Source organism: Hyla sarda, chromosome 9, assembly GCF_029499605.1.
Source record: "Hyla sarda isolate aHylSar1 chromosome 9, aHylSar1.hap1, whole genome shotgun sequence".
Classification (NCBI taxonomy): Eukaryota; Metazoa; Chordata; class Amphibia; order Anura; family Hylidae; genus Hyla; species Hyla sarda.
In genome coordinates this window covers 3,403,235-3,423,224 of record NC_079197.1, presented here as the reverse complement: position 1 = coordinate 3,423,224, position 19,990 = coordinate 3,403,235, and the positions used below count along the sequence as shown (strand labels likewise).

General features: G+C 41.1%; 1 protein-coding gene and 1 long non-coding RNA gene across 2 annotated transcripts in view; one reads left to right on the top strand and one right to left on the bottom strand.

The window, feature by feature from the left end:
* Nucleotides 1-4,852, bottom strand: part of EXOSC2 (exosome component 2) — a gene marked incomplete in the record, with an annotated part of 13,360 nt that extends 8,508 nt beyond the window's left edge. The window contains 3 exon segments of the mRNA XM_056540641.1: nt 1,768-1,809; nt 1,946-2,047; nt 4,464-4,852. Coding sequence (XP_056396616.1) covers nt 1,768-1,809; nt 1,946-2,047; nt 4,464-4,588 — 269 coding nt within the window.
* The window catches only part of LOC130291648 (uncharacterized), a 63,941-nt gene continuing 48,506 nt past the window's right edge, over nt 4,556-19,990 (top strand). Inside the window, exons 1-2 of the long non-coding RNA XR_008847990.1 lie at nt 4,556-4,692; nt 18,698-18,741. This is a non-coding gene — a long non-coding RNA (uncharacterized LOC130291648). The remainder of the gene's footprint in view (nt 4,693-18,697; nt 18,742-19,990) is intronic.

The window sequence follows — 19,990 nt, the reverse complement described above, 5'->3', positions numbered from 1 at the left end:
ATAGTAGTCTATATTCTTGTATATAGGAGGCAGTATTATAGTAGTTATATTCTTGTATATAGGAGGCAGTATTATAGTAGTTATATTCTTGTATATAGGAGGCAGTATTATAGTAGTTATATTCTTGTATATAGGAGGCAGTATTATAGTAGTTATATTCTTGTATATAGGAGGCAGTATTATAGTAGTTATATTCTTGTATATAGGAGGCAGTATTATAGTAGTTATATTCTTGTATATAGGAGGCAGTATTATAGTAGTTATATTCTTGTATATAGGAGGCAGTATTATAGTAGTTATATTCTTGTATATAGGAGGCAGTATTATAGTAGTTATATTCTTGTATATAGGAGGCAGTATTATAGTAGTTATATTCTTGTATATAGGAGGCAGTATTATTGTATATAGGAGGCAGTATTATAGTAGTTATATTCTTGTATATAGGAGCAGTATTATAGTAGTTATATTCTTGTATATAGGAGGCAGTATTATAGTAGTTATATTCTTGTATATAGGAGGCAGTATTATAGTAGTTATATTCTTGTATATAGGAGGCAGTATTATAGTAGTTATATTCTTGTATATAGGAGGCAGTATTATAGTAGTTATATTCTTGTATATAGGAGCAGTATTATAGTAGATATATTCTTGTATATAGGAGCAGTATTATAGTAGTTATTCTTGTATATAGGGGCAGTATTATAGTAGTTATATTCTTGTATATAGGGGCAGTATTATATTTGTTATATTCTTGTATATAGGGGCAGTATTATAATAGTTATATTCTTGTATATAGGGGGTAGTATTATAGTAGTTATATTCTTGTATATAGGGGGCAGTATTATAGTAGTTATATTCTTGTATATAGGGGGCAGTATTATAGTAGTTATATTCTTGTATATAGGAGCAGTATTATAGTAGTTATATTCTTGTATATAGGAGCAGTATTATAGTAGTTATATTCTTGTATATAGGAGCAGTATATAGTAGTTATATTCTTGTATATAGGAGCAGTATTATAGTAGTTATATTCTTGTATATAGGAGCAGTATTATAGTAGTTATATTCTTGTATATAGGAGGCAGTATTATAGAAGTTATATTCTTGTATATAGGAGGCAGTATTATAGTAGGTTTATTCTTGTATATAGGAGCAGTATTATAGTAGTTATATTCTTGTATATAGGGGGCAGTATTATAGTAGTTATATTCTTGTATATAGGGGCAGTATTATAGTAGTTATATTCTTGTATATAGGAGGCAGTATTATAGTAGGTTTATTCTTGTATATAGGAGCAGTATTATAGTAGTTATATTCTTGTATATAGGAGCAGTATTATAGTAGTCATATTCTTGTATATAGGAGCAGTATTATAGTAGTTATATTCCTGTATATAGGAGCAGTATTATAGTAGTTATATTCTTGTATATAGGAGCAGTATTATAGTAGTTATATTCTTGTATATAGGGGCAGTATTATAGTAGTTATATTCTTGTATATAGGAGCAGTATTATAGTAGTTATATTCTTGTATATAGGAGCAGTATTATAGTAGTTATATTCTTGTATATATGAGCAGTATTATAGTAGTTATATTCTTGTATATAGGGGGCAGTATTATAGTAGTTATATTCTTGTATATAGGAGCAGTATTATAGTAGTTATATTCTTGTATATAGGAGGCAGTATTATAGTAGTTATATTCTTGTATATAGGAGGCAGTATTATAGTAGGTTTATTATCACATTATATGACAGTTTTTACCTCGGTTATTCTTCCCACGATAATGTCACCTACTTCTCCGTTGTATCTAGGATGGAGGAGAGATTACCTATAAGGATACTGGAGATCATGTACATTATTCACCCTCTTATATACGCATATATACCGATATGCACAGGGTTATTATCCCGCCATATCGTCCACACATCCCCCACTATTTGTACCTTGTTTTCAAGGCTCGGACACAGATCAGCTTGTTGACTCTCTCCACCACACCGGCCACAGACGCCAGCAGTTTGTCGTCCTCCATGTACGTCCCATGTCCTCTGGAGAAAATACAAATATTGGTTAGGACAAAGAGAGACAACACAGTTAACCCTTTAGGTGTTGACTACTACTGGACATAACGGTGGGTTCACATCACGTTTTAGGCAATACAGGATCGCATACGGCTGGGGGCCCCCCCACAGTTTTAGGTCCGGTGGGAAAACCGCATACGGGGCAAAAACGAGCCGATCGGAGTCAGCGCTTCACTCCAGTCGACTCATTGAAATACATTACATACGGGGGCGCCCGGTTTTAGCTCCCCCCCCCTCCCCAGCCGTATGCGATAACGTTTTGCCTTAAACGTGATGTGAACCCAGCCTAAGACGGGGGCATTTCCTCTTGTCACTATGTTTGGGAGGTAAATTAACCTCAGATCACTCTAGATCCCTGTATAAGGGGATCACTCTACCCTCTTGTTCACCCCAACTTTTATTAGATATTTATGATCACATTTGCACAGAAGAGCGGTGATACATTATACTAGTGATAAAGGGATTAGAGCTTTTGTGCTAAATTTTTTATAAATATCTAATAAAAGTTTGGTTTTAGGAGGGGTGAACAAGAGGGTAGAGTGATCCCCTTATACTGGGATCTAGAGTGATATGTTTGAGAGGGGGCACTCCTCTCACTATGTGGGCACTCCACCTGTCATTATCAGGGGGCGCACCTCCTGTCACAATGGAAGCCCCTCTCCATGTCATTAAGGGGGGGAAGGGGAGGAGTGCTCTCCTATTTTTACTATGGGGGCCCTCTCCATCTATAACTCTGGGGGCACCCCTCTCACTATGGGGAAGCTCTCTACCTATAACTATGGAGCCACACCTTCACTATTGGGGGCGGGGAGCACTCTCCTTGTATAACAATGCGGGTCCTCTGTCACCTTGGGGGGGGCATCTCCTACAATCGCTATGGGGGGGGGGGGATCTCCTACAGTCGCTATGGGGGGGGGGGGGGGTCTCCTACAGTCGCTATGGGGGGGGGGGGATCTCCTACAGTCGCTATGGGGGGGGAGAATCTCCTACAGTCGCTATGGGGGGGGGGGGGGGGAGAGAATCTCCTACAGTCGCTATGGGGGGGGGGGGGGGGAGAATCTCCTACAGTCGCTATGGGGGGGGGGGGGGAGAATCTCCTACAGTCGCTATGGGGGGGGTGGGAATCTCCTACAGTCGCTATGGGGGGGGAGGGAATCTCCTACAGTCGCTATGGGGGGGGGGGAGGGAATCTCCAACAGTCGCTATGGGGGGGGGGGGGGAGGGAATCTCCTACAGTCGCTATGGGGGGGGAATCTCCTACAGTCGCTATGGGGGGGGAATCTCCTACAGTCGCTATGGGGGGGGGAATCTCCTACAGTCGCTATGGGGGGGGGGGAGAATCTCCTACAGTCGCTATGGGGGGGGGGGGGAGAATCTCCTACAGTCGCTATGGGGGGGGAAGAATCTCCTACAGTCGCTATGGGGGGGGGGGGGGGGGAATCTCCTACAGTCGCTATGGGGGGGGGGGGAATCTCCTACAGTCGCTATGGGGGGGGGGGGGAGTATCTCCTACAGTCGCTATGGGGGGGGGGGAATCTCCTACAGTCGCTATGGGGGGGGGGGGGGGAATATCCTACAGTCGCTATGGGGGGGGGGAATCTCCTACAGTCGCTATGGGGGGGGAATCTCCTACAGTCGCTATGGGGGGGGGGGAATCTCCTACAGTCGCTATGGGGGGGGGGGAATCTCCTACAGTCGCTATGGGGGGGGGGGGGAATCTCCTACAGTCGCTATGGGGGGGGGGGAGGGAATCTCCTACAGTCGCTATTGGGGGGGGGAGAATCTCCTACAGTCGCTATGGGGGGGGGGATCTCCTACAGTCGCTATGGGGGGGGGGGATCTCCTACAGTCGCTATGGGGGGGGGGGATCTCCTACAGTCGCTATGGGGGGGGGATCTCCTACAGTCGCTATGGGGGGGGGATCTCCTACAGTCGCTATGGGGGGGGGATCTCCTACAGTCGCTATGGGGGGGGGGGGGATCTCCTACAGTCGCTATGGGAGGGGGGAATTTCCTACAGTCGCTATGGGAGGGGGGAATTTCCTACAGTCGCTATGGGGGGGGATTTCCTACAGTTGCTATGGGGGGGGGGGAAGGGGGGGATCTCCTACAGTTGCTATGGGGGGGGGGGATCTCCTACAGTCGCTATGGGGGGGGGGGCTCCTCCTGTCAGTATGGGGGTGGGGGGGGGATCTCCTCCTCACTATGGGGGGCTCCTCCTGTCAGTATGGGGGTGGGGGGGGGATCTCCTCCTCACTATGGGGGGCTCCTCCTGTCAGTATGGGGGTGGGGGGGGGAATCTCCTCCTCATTATGGGGGGCTCCTCCTGTCAGTATGGGGGTGGGGGGGGGATCTCCTCCTCATTATGGGGGCTCCTCCTGCACCTCATGAAGCCGGTGTCCGTGGTTATGGTGTCCCCGGGAGACACGAGGTTCCAGCTCTTCTCCGCCGCCTCCAGACCCTCAGTCACTCGTTTCCGAGCAACAGGCAACCTCACGTCCACCGCCATATCCTGCAGCCAGAGCACGCCGCGTCACGTGGGCACCGCCATACCGGATATCCGGTTAGGTCTCCAGAAGACTGTGAGGGCCCTGGAGGCCATGTTATCTTAGGGTAAGAACGTAGTAAATTATATAGGAGCCGACATGTTTGTTCCTGGCAGGTAATTATTATCCTGGAGCGCCATCTAGTGGAGGTGGAATAGATCGTCACTGGTGGAATAGAGAAGAGAAGAAAGTCCTGTCCGTGTAGTAATGGACGTGAGTACAATATCTGCAGAGCCCGCCTGTTACATAGAGCAGTCTACTCCAACTACAACTCCCAGCATGCCCGGACAGCCAAAGACTACAGCTGGAGGCACACTGGTTGAGAAACGCTTCTCATGCCCCAACCGCCATCATTACCAGCACAGACCATATAAGTGATTACAGTGCAATTATATCCAGTGACATACAGGTGACTGACAAAAACCACCGTTACCAGAACAGACCATATAAGTGATTACAGTGCAGTTATATCCAGTGACTCACAGGTGACTGACAAAAATCACTATCGTTACCAGAACAGACCATATAAGTGATTACAATGCAGTTATATCCAGTGACTCACAGGTGACTGACAAAAACCGCCATCATTACCAGCACAGACCATATAAGTGATTACAGTGCAGTTATATCCGGTGACTCACAGGTGACTGACAAAAACCACCATCGTTACCAAAACAGACCATATAAGTGATTACAGTGCAGTTATATCCAGTGACTCACAGGTGACTGACAAAAACCACCATCGTTACCAGAACAGACCATATAAGTGATTACAATGCAGTTATATCCAGTGACTCACAGGTGACTGAAAAAAACCACCATCGTTACCAGAACAGACCATATAAGTGATTACAGTGCAATTATATCCAGTGTCTCACAGGTGACTGACAAAAACCACTATCGTTACCAGAACAGACCATATAAGTGATTACAGTGCAATTATATCCAGTGTCTCACAGGTGACTGACAAAAACCACTATTGTTACCAGAACAGACCATATAAGTGATTACAATGCAGTTATATCCAGTGACTCACAGGTGACTGTCAAAAACCACTATCGTTACCAGAACAGACCATATAAGTGATTACAGTGCAGCTATATCCGGTGACTCACAGGTGACTGACAAAAACCACCATCGTTACCAAAACAGACCATATAAGTGATTACAGTGCAGTTATATCCAGTGACTCACAGGTGACTGACAAAAACCACCGTTACCAGAACAGACCATATAAGTGATTACAGTGCAGTTATATCCAGTGACTGACAGAAACCAAGTTACCAGAACAGACCATATAAGTAATTACAGTGCAGTTATATCCAGTGACATACAGGTGACTGACAAAAACCATCATCGTTACCAGAACAGACCATATAAATAATTACAGTGCAGTTATAGTTGGTGACTTACAGGTGACTGTCAACAATGACCATCATTACCAGCACAAACCATATAAGTGATTACAGTGCAGTTATATCCAGTGACTCACAGGTGACTGACAAAAACCACCATCGTTACCGGAACAGTCCATATAAGTGATTACAGTGCAGTCATAGCCGGTGAATTACGGGTGACTGTCAAAAACAGCCATCATTACTACCACAGACTATATAAGTGATTACAGTGCAGTTATAACCAGTGACTCACAGGTGATGTCTTCTCTGATTGGAGGCAGTCACTTTTCCTTTTTTTTTTTCTCCATCTGGCCCAGACCGTCATAATGGTTTATTCCAACCACAACTCGTTTTCACAGAACCTGCCAGAGAAACATTTTAGGCTCTGAGTTTTCCAGCACCTATAGAGCCCCAACCAGTAATAGTAATAACCCCCTTAGTGTCCCACGTAATAGGGGGGGTAGGTTCACACCTTATGTAGTTAGGATGCTCCAGTAGGTAGACAGGTCCCTTCTCATAGCTTCCCCCATTACAAAGGTGCCCCCGTAGGTAGCCCCCCCCCCCCCCCTATCTAGATAGTTGTCCCCTGTAGGCATCCCCCTTGATAGTTGCACCCTGTAGGTAGATACCCCCAAGATATTTGCCCTCTCTAGATAGAGCTCCCTAGATCGTTACCCCCTATAGATAGGTCCCCCTTGATATAGCTGCCCCTGTAGGTAAACCCCCCTGAAGTAACTGCCCCCTATAGATAGACCTCCCCTTAAGATAGCTGTCACCTGTAGGTAGACCCCCTAAGATAGTTCCCCTCTGAAGGCAGTTCCCCTGAAGAATACTGCCCCCTGTAGGTAGGTGTCCCTTGTAGACTCTTGCCCCCTGTAGGTCCACTCCACTCGGAGCGCAGAGGAAATGATGCTGGGCCTCTTGTGACTGCAGACATATCGCTGCCAGCAGAAATGAGGGATTGACAGGGTGAGGGGCTAGCAGCGCATTTGCTGTAAGCATGTTATTAGGATCCGTTAATGGTTAAATGGAGGAGGGACATGTGGGGGCGGTCCCAGGACAGCAGGACATGTGGGGGCGGTCCCAGGACAGCAGGACATGTGGGGGCGGTCCCAGGACAGCAGGACATGTGGGGGCGGTCCCAGGACAGCAGAACATGTGGGGGCGGTCCCAGGACAACAGGACATGTGGGGGCGGTCTCAGGACAGCAGGACATGTGGGGGCGGTCCCAGGACAGCAGAACATGTGGGGGCGGTCCCAGGACAGCAGGACATGTGGGGGCGGTCTCAGGACAGCAGGACATGTGGGGGCGGTCCCAGGACAGCAGGACATGTGGGGGCGGTCTCAGGACAGCAGGACATGTGGGGGCGGTCTCAGGACAGCAGGACATGTGGGGGCGGTCTCAGGACAGCAGGACATGTGGGGGCGGTCTCAGGACAGCAGGACATGTGGGGGCGGTCTCGGGACAGCAGGACATGTGGGGGCGGTCCCGGGACAGCAGGACATGTGGGGGCGGTCTCAGGACAGCAGGACATGTGGGGGCGGTCCCAGGACAGCAGGACATGTGGGGGTCTCCCAGGACAGCAGGACATGTGGGGGCGGTCTCAGGACAGCAGGACATGTGGGGGCGGTCCCGGGACAGCAGGACATGTGGGGGCGGTCCCGGGACAGCAGGACATGTGGGGGCGGTCCCGGGACAGCAGGACATGTGGGGGCGGTCGCAGGACATGTGGGGGCGGGCCCGGGACAGCAGGACATGTGGGGGCGGTCCCAGGACAGCAGGACATGTGGGGGCGGTCCCAGGACAGCAGGACATGTGGGGGCGGTCCCAGGACAGCAGGACATGTGGGGGCGGGACATCAGCCTAAATTTGGGGATGGTTGGGATGATTAGGGCGGGGCCAGGAAAACACGGCGCCGTATATACATCTATAAATACTGGAGGGAAAGGAGGAAATCAATGGGGAAAACTACAATAGAGAGGAGGCTGTAGCCTGGATACAAGATGAGATACAGTTGGGATACATGGGGGCTCTAGTATCCTGTTGGGCACCTGTAGCTTAGATACAACATGAGATACAGTTGGGATACATGGGGGCTCTAGTATCCTGTCGGGCACCTGTAGCCTAGATACAACATGAGATACAGTTGGGATACATGGGGGCTCTAGTATCCTGTCGGGCACCTGTAGCCTAGATACAACATGAGATACAGTTGGGATACATGGGGGCTCTAGTATCCTGTTGGACACCTGTAGCCTAGATACAACAAGAGATACAGTTGGGATACATGGGGGCTCTAGTATCCTGTCGGGCACCTGTAGCTTAGATACAACATGAGATACAGTTGGGATACATGGGGGCTCTAGTATCCTGTCGGGCACCTGTAGCCTAGATACAACATGAGATACAGTTGGGATACATGGGGGCTCTAGTATCCTGTCGGGCACCTGTAGCTTAGATACAACATGAGATACAGTTGGGATACATGGGGGCTCTAGTATCCTGTCGGGCACCTGTAGCCTAGATACAACATGAGATACAGTTGGGATACATGGGGGCTCTAGTATCCTGTTGGACACCTGTAGCCTAGATACAACATGAGATACAGTTGGGATACATGGGGGCTCTAGTATCCTGTTGGGCACCTGTAGCCTAGATACAACATGAGATACAGTTGGGATACATGGGGGCTCTAGTATCCTGTTGGACACCTGTAGCCTAGATACAACATGAGATACAGTTGGGATACATGGGGGCTCTAGTATCCTGTTGGGCACCTGTAGCCTAGATACAACATGAGATACAGTTGGGATACATGGGGGCTCTAGTATCCTGTTGGACACCTGTAGCCTAGATACAACATGAGGTACAGTTGGGATACATGGGGGCTCTAGTATCCTGTCGGGCACCTGTAGCCTAGATACAACATGAGGTACAGTTGGGATACATGGGGGCTCTAGTATCCTGTCGGGCACCTGTAGCCTAGATACAACATGAGATACAGTTGGGATACATGGGGGCTCTAGTACCCTGTTGGACACCTGTAGCCTAGATACAACATGAGATACAGTTGGGATACATGGGGGCTCTAGTATCCTGTTGGGCACCTGTAGCCTAGATACAACATGAGATACAGTTGAGATACATGGGGGCTCTAGTATCCTGTTGGGCACCTGTAGCCTAGATACAACATGAGATACAGTTGGGATACATGGGGGCTCTAGTATCCTGTCGGGCACCTGTAGCTTAGATACAACATGAGATACAGTTGGGATACATGGGGGCTCTATTACCCTGTTGGGCACCTGTAGCCTAGATACAACATGAGATACAGTTGGGATACATGGGGGCTCTAGTATCCTGTTTGGTGACTGTAGCCTAGATACAACATGAGATACAGTTGGGATACATGGGGGCTCTAGTACCCTGTTAGGCACCTGTAGCCTAGATACAACATGAGATACAGTTGAGATACATGGGGGCTCTAGTATCCTGTTGGGCACCTGTAGCCTAGATACAACATGAGATACAGTTGGGATACATGGGGGCTCTAGTATCCTGTTGGACACCTGTAGCCTAGATACAACATGAGATACAGTTTGGATACATGGGGGCTCTAGTATCCTGTCGGGCACCTGTAGCCTAGATACAACATGAGATACACTTGGGATACATGGGGGCTCTAGTATCCTGTCGGGCACCTGTAGCCTAGATACAACATGAGATACAGTTGGGATACATGGGGGCTCTAGTATCGGGCACCTGTAGCCAAACCTGCAGATTTTTACTCAGGGAGGGGGGACAGGAGGGATGAGGGTTCTCTCTTTGTGATTTACCGCCATGGAGTAGGAGGAAACATCTGAAAAAGATGATATGTCTGACAGGGGTTGTAGTCTGATACTTTTCATTCATACTGAGCTCATTTCTAGGGAGGAAGAGGAAAGGTGAAGAATGTTAAAATTATAATTCACAAGATTTGTATCTAGGTGTTATTTATGCCTCTGACCACACGAGGGAGCCAGAGCTACATGTTCAAAATTCATGGTGAAAACTTTAGCGCCGTATTTACGTATTAGTGATAGAGAATGAACCCAAGGTACGGAATAGTCTGTTACTGGCGGGTGACAATCCATATTCTCACAAGCCATAGCGGTCTCCAAACTGTGGACCTTCAGCTGCTGCAAAACTACAACTGCCAGCATGCCCGGACAGCCGTTGGCTGTTTTGCAACAGTTTTTTTTTTTTTATCAACTGGTGCCAGAAAGTTAAACAGATTTGGAAATGACTTCTATTTAAAAATCTTAATCCTTCCAGTACTTATTAGCAGCTGTATGCTGCAGAGGAAATTCTTTTTTAATTTCTTTTTTTATCTTGACTACAGTGCTCTCTGCTGACACTTCTGTCTGTGTCAGGAACTGTCCAGAGCAGGATAGGTTTGCTATGAGGATTTGCTCCTACTCTGGACAGTTCCTAAAATGAACAGAGGTGTCAGCAGAGAGCACTGTGGACAACACAAAAAAGAAATTCAAAAAGACAATCATTTCCTCTGTAGCATACAGCTGCTAATAAGTACTGGAAGGACAAACATTTTTTAATAGAAGTAATTTACAAATCTGTGCAATAGGAGAAACAGATAATGTCCGGCACAACCGTAGGATACTTCCTTAGAGCTCTCCCACTGTCAGTCCATACGGACCCGCTTTATGCAGTGGTCGCGATACAGGGAGTGATCTCGGGTGTGCTGGCGGTGGTGCTACCGAATAATGCGCAAATTGCATAGACAGTGTTATAGTGGTAGAAAAACCATGCACTCACCGCAATAGCAGGTACAAACCTTTCTTATTTATTCAGGAGCGGTGAAGAGACATAAAAACAGCGTGTGGAGGGCAGGGAGTGCAGGACGCCGCAGGGAGTGCAGGACGCCGCAGGGAGTGCAGGACGCCGCAGGGAGTGCAGGACGCCGCAGGGAGTGCAGAACGCCGCAGGGAGTGCAGGACACCGCAGGGAGTGCAGGACGCCGCAGGGAGTGCAGGACGCCGCAGGGAGTGCAGGACGCCGCAGGGAGTGCAGGACGCCGCAGGGAGTGCAGAACGCCGCAGGGAGTGCAGGACACCGCAGGGAGTGCAGGACGCCGCAGGGAGTGCAGGACGCCGCAGGGAGTGCAGGACGCCGCAGGGAGTGCAGGACGCCGCAGGGAGTGCAGGACGCCGCAGGCGTGACGGTAACAGCCGTTTCACCCGCGCATGCTTCTTCAGACCACACCTGTCAGTGACGCCAGGACAGGTAAAATACCCGCCCCGTACCACGTCACTGATCATGTGATTAAAACCATGATGAAAACATTAGCACAGGTAATGCAGGACAGTATAATAACTACAGAAATATATTAATTACAAAAAAACTCTAAAGTCAATCTTATCATTAAAGGGGAGCTCCCACCATCCTATTTTTTTTCTGTCCCTGCCTATTGCCCATCTATCCCTAACCCCCTCCCTGCTTTTAATTTTAATTTTTACTTTATTAAAAATGCTTTTTGTCTGCCTGGCTGTGCGCTCACTACCAGCCAGACTTCCCCAGCAGGCACCACGTCACTGATGCCTGCTGGGGGGGGGGACTTCCACCCTTAGTTTATCTACACAGGGTGCCTCCAGCTGTTTCATCACTACAACTCCCAGCTTGCCCTGACATCTATTGGCTGTCAGGGCATGCTGGGAGTTGTAGTATTGAAACAGCTGGAGGCACCCTGTGTAGATAAACTATTAGTTACATGCGGCGCTAGCCCGTCCCCTCCGTCTCCCAGTTGATTTAGGAAAAAAAATCCACCGGAGTACCCCTTTAAAGGTAAGGAGGAAAAAACGAAGGTGCAAAGACGGAAAAACCCTGAGTCCTTAAAGGGGTACGCCCGTGGAAAACTTTTTTTTTTAAATCAACTGGTGCCAGAAAGTTAAACGATTTGTAAATCACTTCTATTAAAAAATCTTAATCCTTCCAGTACTTTTTAGGGGCGGTATACTAAAGAGAAATCCAAAAAAGAAATACATTTCCTCTGATGTCCTGACCACAGTGCTCTCTGCTGACCTCTGCTGCCCATTTTAGGAACTGTCCAGAGCAGCATATGTTTGCTATAGGGATTTTCTCCTGCTCTGGACAGTTCCTAAAGTGGACAGCAGAGGTCAGCAGAGAGCACTGTGGTCATGACAGAAGATAAATCCAAAAAGAAAAGCATTTCCTCTGATGTCCTGACCACAGTGCTCTCTGCTGACCTCTGCTGTCCATTTTAGGAACTGAAGAAAATATACATATGCAGCTCTGGACAGTGTACTGATAACAAGTTCACACAGGAGCCATTAATACAGGTAACGAGTGGAGGACAGAGGAGACTCTTATAGAACAAGTTACAGGTCTGTGAGAGGCAGAAATCTTACTTGTTTGTAGGTGACCAAATACTTATTTTTCACCATAATTTGCAAAGAAATTCTGTAATAATCAGACAATGTGATTTTATGGATTTTTTCTCATTCTGTCTCATAGTTGAGGTTATAACCTATGATGACAATTACAGCCTCATCTTTATAAGGGGGAGAACTTGTACAATTGGGGGCTGACTAAATACTTTTTCCCCCACTGTATCTCATATCTATCTATCTCCTATCTATCTATCTCATATCTATCTATCTATCTCATATCTATCTATCTATCTCATATCTATCTCATATCTATCTATCTCATATCTATCTCATATCTATCTCATGTCTATCTCATATCTATCTATCTATCTATCTATCTATCTCATATCTATCTATCTATCTCATATCTATCTATCTATCTCATATCTATCTATCTATCTCATATCTATCTCATATCTATCTATCTCATATCTATCTCATATCTATCTCATATCTATCTATCTCATATCTATCTATCTCATATCTATCTATCTATCTCATATCTATCTATCTCATATCTATCTATCTCATATCTATCTATCTCATATCTATCTATCTCATATCTATCTCATATCTATCTATCTCATATCTATCTCATATCTATCTCATATCTATCTCATATCTATCTATCTCATATCTATCTATCTCATATCTATCTATCTATCTATCTCATATCTATCTATCTCATATCTATCTATCTCATATCTATCTATCTATCTCATATCTATCTATCTATTTCATATCTATCTAATATCTATCTATCTCATATCTATCTATCTCATATCTATCTCATATCTATCTATCTCATATCTATCCATCTATCTATCTATCTCATATCTATCTATCTCATATCTCTCTATCTCATATCTATCTATCTCATATCTATCTCATATCTATCTCATATCTATCTATCTCATATCTATCTATCTCATATCTATCTATCTATCTCATATCTATCTATCTCATATCTATCTATCTCATATCTATCTATCTCATATCTATCTATCTATCTCATATCTATCTATCTCATATCTATCTATCTCATATCTATCTATCTATCTCATATCTATCTATCTCATATCTATCTATCTCATATATATCTATCCCATATCTATCTATCTATCTCATATCTATCTATCCCATATATATCTATCTATCTACTTCATATCAGTTATTTATTTATGAATTTATCTAATATATAAGATATTTATAGATAATTCTGACCTATTCCGTATAGAATCTGTATAAATAGTAAATATTCTTCGCAGTTTTTCTCCTTCGCGGCGCTGACATTTCCATCTCTAGATCTTTCCGTCTCCTGTCATTTCTTTCACATTCAGAACATAAAAGAACCATTTACGGAGCGCAGGATATAACGCGCTCTTCATCGCCGCGTCACCCGGGAAAGCATTATAATTTCATAATATTATTTCCCTGAATGTGGCGCGCGGCGTTGTTACCGCCAGCGAGGCTTTCAGCGCTGAATCCTGTGTTTTCTCCGCTGCCTTTTCATCGTGTTGTTGTACCTGTATTTTGAAACATTTCAGCGCGGCGCCCCGCTGTGCGAGACGCGAGGAGACGAGAAGCGCTGTCAGCCAACAAGCCCATTCTAATGCCTGACACAAGCGACTATTCATTGCCGGTAATAGGTGCTTACAGTGAGGCCTCCGCCATGGGATGCGCCCGCACCGCGTCTTACTGGCGCCATGTCACCTCATGGCGCTCAGGGGTCAACGTCACACAGACAAAATGTGACAAATCCCCTCCCCCGCTCATCGCCCGACACTTCATCAATGCTCCTGTCCCTTTAATAACAACCTCAAGTTCTGAAAGGTTCCAGCTTCTGCGGATAAGATGAGGCGTCTTTTGTTTGCGTTTGTCGTTTTTCCGATAATGCGTAATTTATCATCACTCTTAATGGTATAGCGCTGCGTGCGACACCGCAGATAGAACAAATCACCTCGAGAGGTAATGATGAAGGAAATCAGTAGATCAAGAGCTGACGAGCAGATGGAGTAATTGAGATAGATAGATATGAGATAGATATGAGATAGATAGATATGAGATAGATAGATATGAGATAGATATGAGATAGATAGATAGATATGAGATAGATAGATATGAGATAGATAGATAGATAGATAGATAGATATGAGATAGATAGATAGATATGAGATAGATATGAGATAGATATGAGATAGATATGAGATAGATAGATATGAGATAGATAGATAGATATGAGATAGATGTGAGATAGATATGAGATAGATAGATATGAGATAGATAGATAGATATGAGATAGATATGAGATAGATGATAGATAGATAGATAGATAGATAGATAGATAGATATGAGATAGATAGATAGATAGATAGATATGAGATAGATAGATATGAGATAGATATGAGATAGATATGAGATAGATAGATAGATAGATAGATATGAGATAGATAGATAGATATGAGATAGATTGATAGATAGATAGATATGAGATAGATAGATAGATATGAGATAGATAGATAGATTGATAGATAGATAGATATGAGATAGATAGATAGATAGATATGAGATAGATAGATATGAGATAGATATATAGATAGATAGATATGAGATAGATATGAGATAGATAGATATGAGATAGATAGATATGAGATAGATAGATAGATAGATAGATATGAGATAGATAGATATGAGATAGATAGATATGAGATAGATAGATAGATAGATATGAGATAGATAGATAGATATGAGATAGATAGATAGATATGAGATAGATAGATATATAGATATGAGATAGATAGATGATAGATATGAGATAGATAGATAGATAGATAGATATTAGAAAGATAGATGTGAGATAGATATGAGATAGATAGATAGATAGTCATGAGATAGATATGAGATAGATAGATAGATAGATAGATAGATATGAGATAGATAGATATGAGATAGATAGAAATTAGATAGATAGATAAATATGAGATAGATATGAGATAGATAGATATGAGATAGATAGATATGAGATAGGAGATGGATAGATAGATACATATGAGATAGATAGATAGATAGATAGATAGATATGAGATAGATAGAAATTAGATAGATAGATAAATATGAGATAGATATGAGATAGATAGATAGATAGATATGAGATAGATAGATGGATAGATAGATAGATAGATATGAGGTAGATAGATACATATGAGATAGATATATATGAGCTAGATAGATATGAGATAGATAGATAGATAGATAGATATGAGGTAGATAGATACATATGAGATAGATAGATAGATAGATATGAGATAGATAGATAAATATATAGATAGATGTGAGATAGATATGAAATAGATAGATAGATATGAGATAGATAGATAGATAGATATGAGATAGATATGAGATAGATAGATAGATATGAGATAGATAGATAGATATGAGAGATTATAGTTCATTATTATCTCTAATAAAAACATATCAGTAATTAACTTCCTCATGTTCTGCTGATAATTGATTCAATTATTTGAGGCCTTGGATCTGATATATAAAGAGATAAAGAATCTGCATTTTTATGAATATTAAGATTCCATGTTGCGGTGAAGATATTTCCATTAATAGAGCAGCCGGTAATGCGCACCCCGGACACCGGGTCAAGTAAGCAGTTTAAAAACTCCATTTTGCGCAAACAATAAGGCAATCATAACCCAGCACTGTAGCTGATAGAGAAATGCCGAGCATTGTGCCCGCATCCTCCACCATAAATCCGCCATTGTGGGCGACATAAAGCGGGTCAACAAGGAACAAGGTTACAGCAGAAAACATTCCATTGTATTCGGATACCGACAATTGTCAAGTGCATTAGGATGCGGCGCGGAGGGAACGCCACCCAAACATAGCGATTTTCAGGCATCCTCTCAGAATGCACTGGCCTTTTTGTTGTGTGATTTACAGGAGAATCACAAAGGGAAGATGAATGCGGCGCAGTATCAGTTCCCTACGCGCCGCAAAACGCCACATGCCTCGCACGACACCCGAATACACATCCACAAAAGTACCGTATCCTCGTTCAGAAAAATCACATTCATCGCTTCTCACCTGCAATTAAAACCTGGAAACTCATCAGCGCGGTAACATCACCCGATGGAGAAATGTCGCTGCCGCGAGGCTCTAGGTGACCGCAACGCCTGCTGTAGGATCTTATTTTACTCTTCATATATAGCAGTGGTCTCAAACTGTGGCCCTCCAGATGTTGCAAAACTTCAACTCCCAGCATGCCCGGACAGCCAACGGCTGTCCGGGCATGCTGGGAGTTGAAGTTTTGCAACATCTGGAGGGCCACAGTTTGAGACCACTGATCTAGATACATTGTTTCATCATAAATTCAAATCATCCCTATAAACCCCCAATTATTTTTTTTTTTTATTAAAAAATCCAAATTCTATTTCTGTTTATTTTTTATTTCTTTTTTTAAACAATTGTTATAAATAAATATGTATATATATATATATATAGAAAGAGAGAGAGAAATAATTTAATAAGTAAATAAATAAATATTTACATATATATATATCTGTATATATATATATATATATATATATATATATATATATAAATATATATATGTATAAATATATATACCGTATATATAAAGAAATAATTTAATTAATAAATAAACAAATAAATATTATAAACAATTGCTCTAAATAAATATGTATATATATAGAGAGAGAGAGAGAGAGAAATAATTTAATAAGTAAATAAATATGGACATATATATGTGTATAAATATATATATATATATATATATATATATATATAATTTAATTAATAAACAAATAAATATTATAAACAATTGTTCTAAATAAATATCTATCTATATATAAATGTATCTATATATATATATATATATATATATATATATATATATTAGCAAAATGGAAGAACCCCGCCGCACTCACAGATTGATATGAAGAAAGAATGAATAATTCAATAAAGAAATAAACAAATATGCTTGGAAGTTGAAGATTTGCAACATCTGGAGGGCCACAGTTTGACACCACTGGTCTAGATACATTGTATCATCACAAAATCGAATTTTCCCCATAAATTTTCCCCATTTTTTTTTTTTTCTAACTAATTCAATTTCTATTTCTGGTGTTTTTTTTTTTTTTTTTTTTTTTGCACCTTCTTCCCAATTCTTAACAATTGTTTTAATGAAATAATCAATCAAATTAGTAAATGAATAAATAAATAAATAAATAAATAAATAAATGAACAAATAAATATATAAATAAAATATTAAAAGCCAATAATTAACTGACAGACATATATTTATATATTATTTTCTTTGTTGTAGTTGTTTTTTGGTTATTTAGAATTTCAAATCTTTATAGAAACATCTTAGACATATTTACATTTTAATAAAGATTTCATTTTACTGATATAAATGTAAGTTTTAAACATTAATATATTTCTTTTTATTTTTTGCTTAAATAAGAATCTTTTACTCTTTTTCATGAGTTTTTACTCTTTGTTGATATCTAATAATTAAGTCATCTTTATATAACTCGTGTTAAGTTAGTTTTTTTTTTATAAAAGACCAAAAAAATTGTTTTTGTATATTTTATGTATTTTTAATTGTTTGGATGTATCTATTATAATTGAGAACAATAAAATGTCTGTGTTTTTTTTTATACTTGTCTCCATATAAAAACTGATATGTGAAATCTTTGGCCGGAGGGTGGATTGAGATCTTCGTGTTAAATTTAAATGTTCTTTTATTTTTATTACAAATCAGGACTTATTCTTTTTTTTTATAATTTTTTTTTTTTTTTGCAATATTCCTGTTTAAACTTTTTATGTTTGTATCAATATATATTTATTGTATACATATAAAATGTTATAACGTAAGTATTAAAGATATGTTTTGTACATCTCCATGTTTTTTGCTTTTTTTCTTCTTATTTCTACATCTTGCCCTAAAAATAAGCTCCTCAGCGTGGTGCGGGAATTGATTAGAAATGAGGATGATGATGGCGCCGAGCGCCGCTTTGTTTTTTTATCGACTGATCCATTTTCTACTCTTTCCACATACAAAAGACAAACACAGGCCGCATTATACACAATGATTTCTGGACTCCCGGGGGCCGCTGCTTGTTTCTTGTTTTGTTTTTTTTTCTCTTGATTTTCTTTCTTTTAAATATTTATTATATAAAATTCTGTTCATTTCAGGTGAACGTCTAAATATAACGAGGAGGACGCAGAACAACCGGTTGGTGAGTTCTCTGCGGAAAAAATTAAACCTGGAAAAAGGAAATCTATCTATATAAATAGTTTATTTTCTGCACCCAACATTTTTATATGTATTTATTAGGAAGAATATTATTTAAGATGTGTAAACAGATATATATATAATGTGTTGTTGTTTTATAATATTCTCCTTAATAAATGCAAATAATAAATATAGAAATATAAAACATTTATGAAATATGTAATAATCTGAAACTCTATACTTTATACATTAGGTTGCAGATTGTTTTTAAATGATGTTTATTAGATATGAAAGGGATAGATAGATAGATAGATAGATATGAGATAGATAGATATGAGATAGATAGATATGAGATAGATAGATATGAGATAGATATGAGATAGATAGATATGAGATAGATAGATATGAGATAGATAGATAGATAGATAGATAGATAGATAGATATGAGATAGATATGAGATAGATATGAGATAGAAAGATATGAGATAGAAAGATATGAGATAGATATGAGATAGATAGATATGAGATAGATATGAGATAGATAGATATGAGATAGATATGAGATAGATAGATATGAGATAGATATGAGATAGATAGATATGAGATAGATATGAGATAGATATGAGATAGATAGATATGAGATAGATATGAGATAGATAGAAATGAGATAGATAGATATGAGATAGATATGAGATAGATAGATATGAGATAGATATGAGATAGATAGATATGAGATAGATATGAGATAGATAGATATGAGATAGATATGAGATAGATATGAGATAGATATGAGATAGATATGAGATAGATAGATATGAGATAGATATGAGATAGATATGAGATAGATATGAGATAGATATGAGATAGATATGAGATAGATAGATATGAGATAGATAGATATGAGATAGATAGATATGAGATAGATAGATATGAGATAGATATGAGATAGATATGGGATAGATATGGGATAGATAGATAGATATGAGATAGATATGGGATAGATATGGGATAGATATGAGATAGATATGAGATAGATATGGGATAGATATGAGATAGATATGGGATAGATAGATATGAGATAGATAGATAGATATGAGATAGATAGATATAGATATGTAGATAGATATGAGATAGATAGATATGAGATAGATATGAGATAGATAGATAGATATGAGATACAGAGATAGATAGATATGAGATAGATATGTAGATAGATAGATAGATATGAGATAGATAGATATGAGACAAATAGA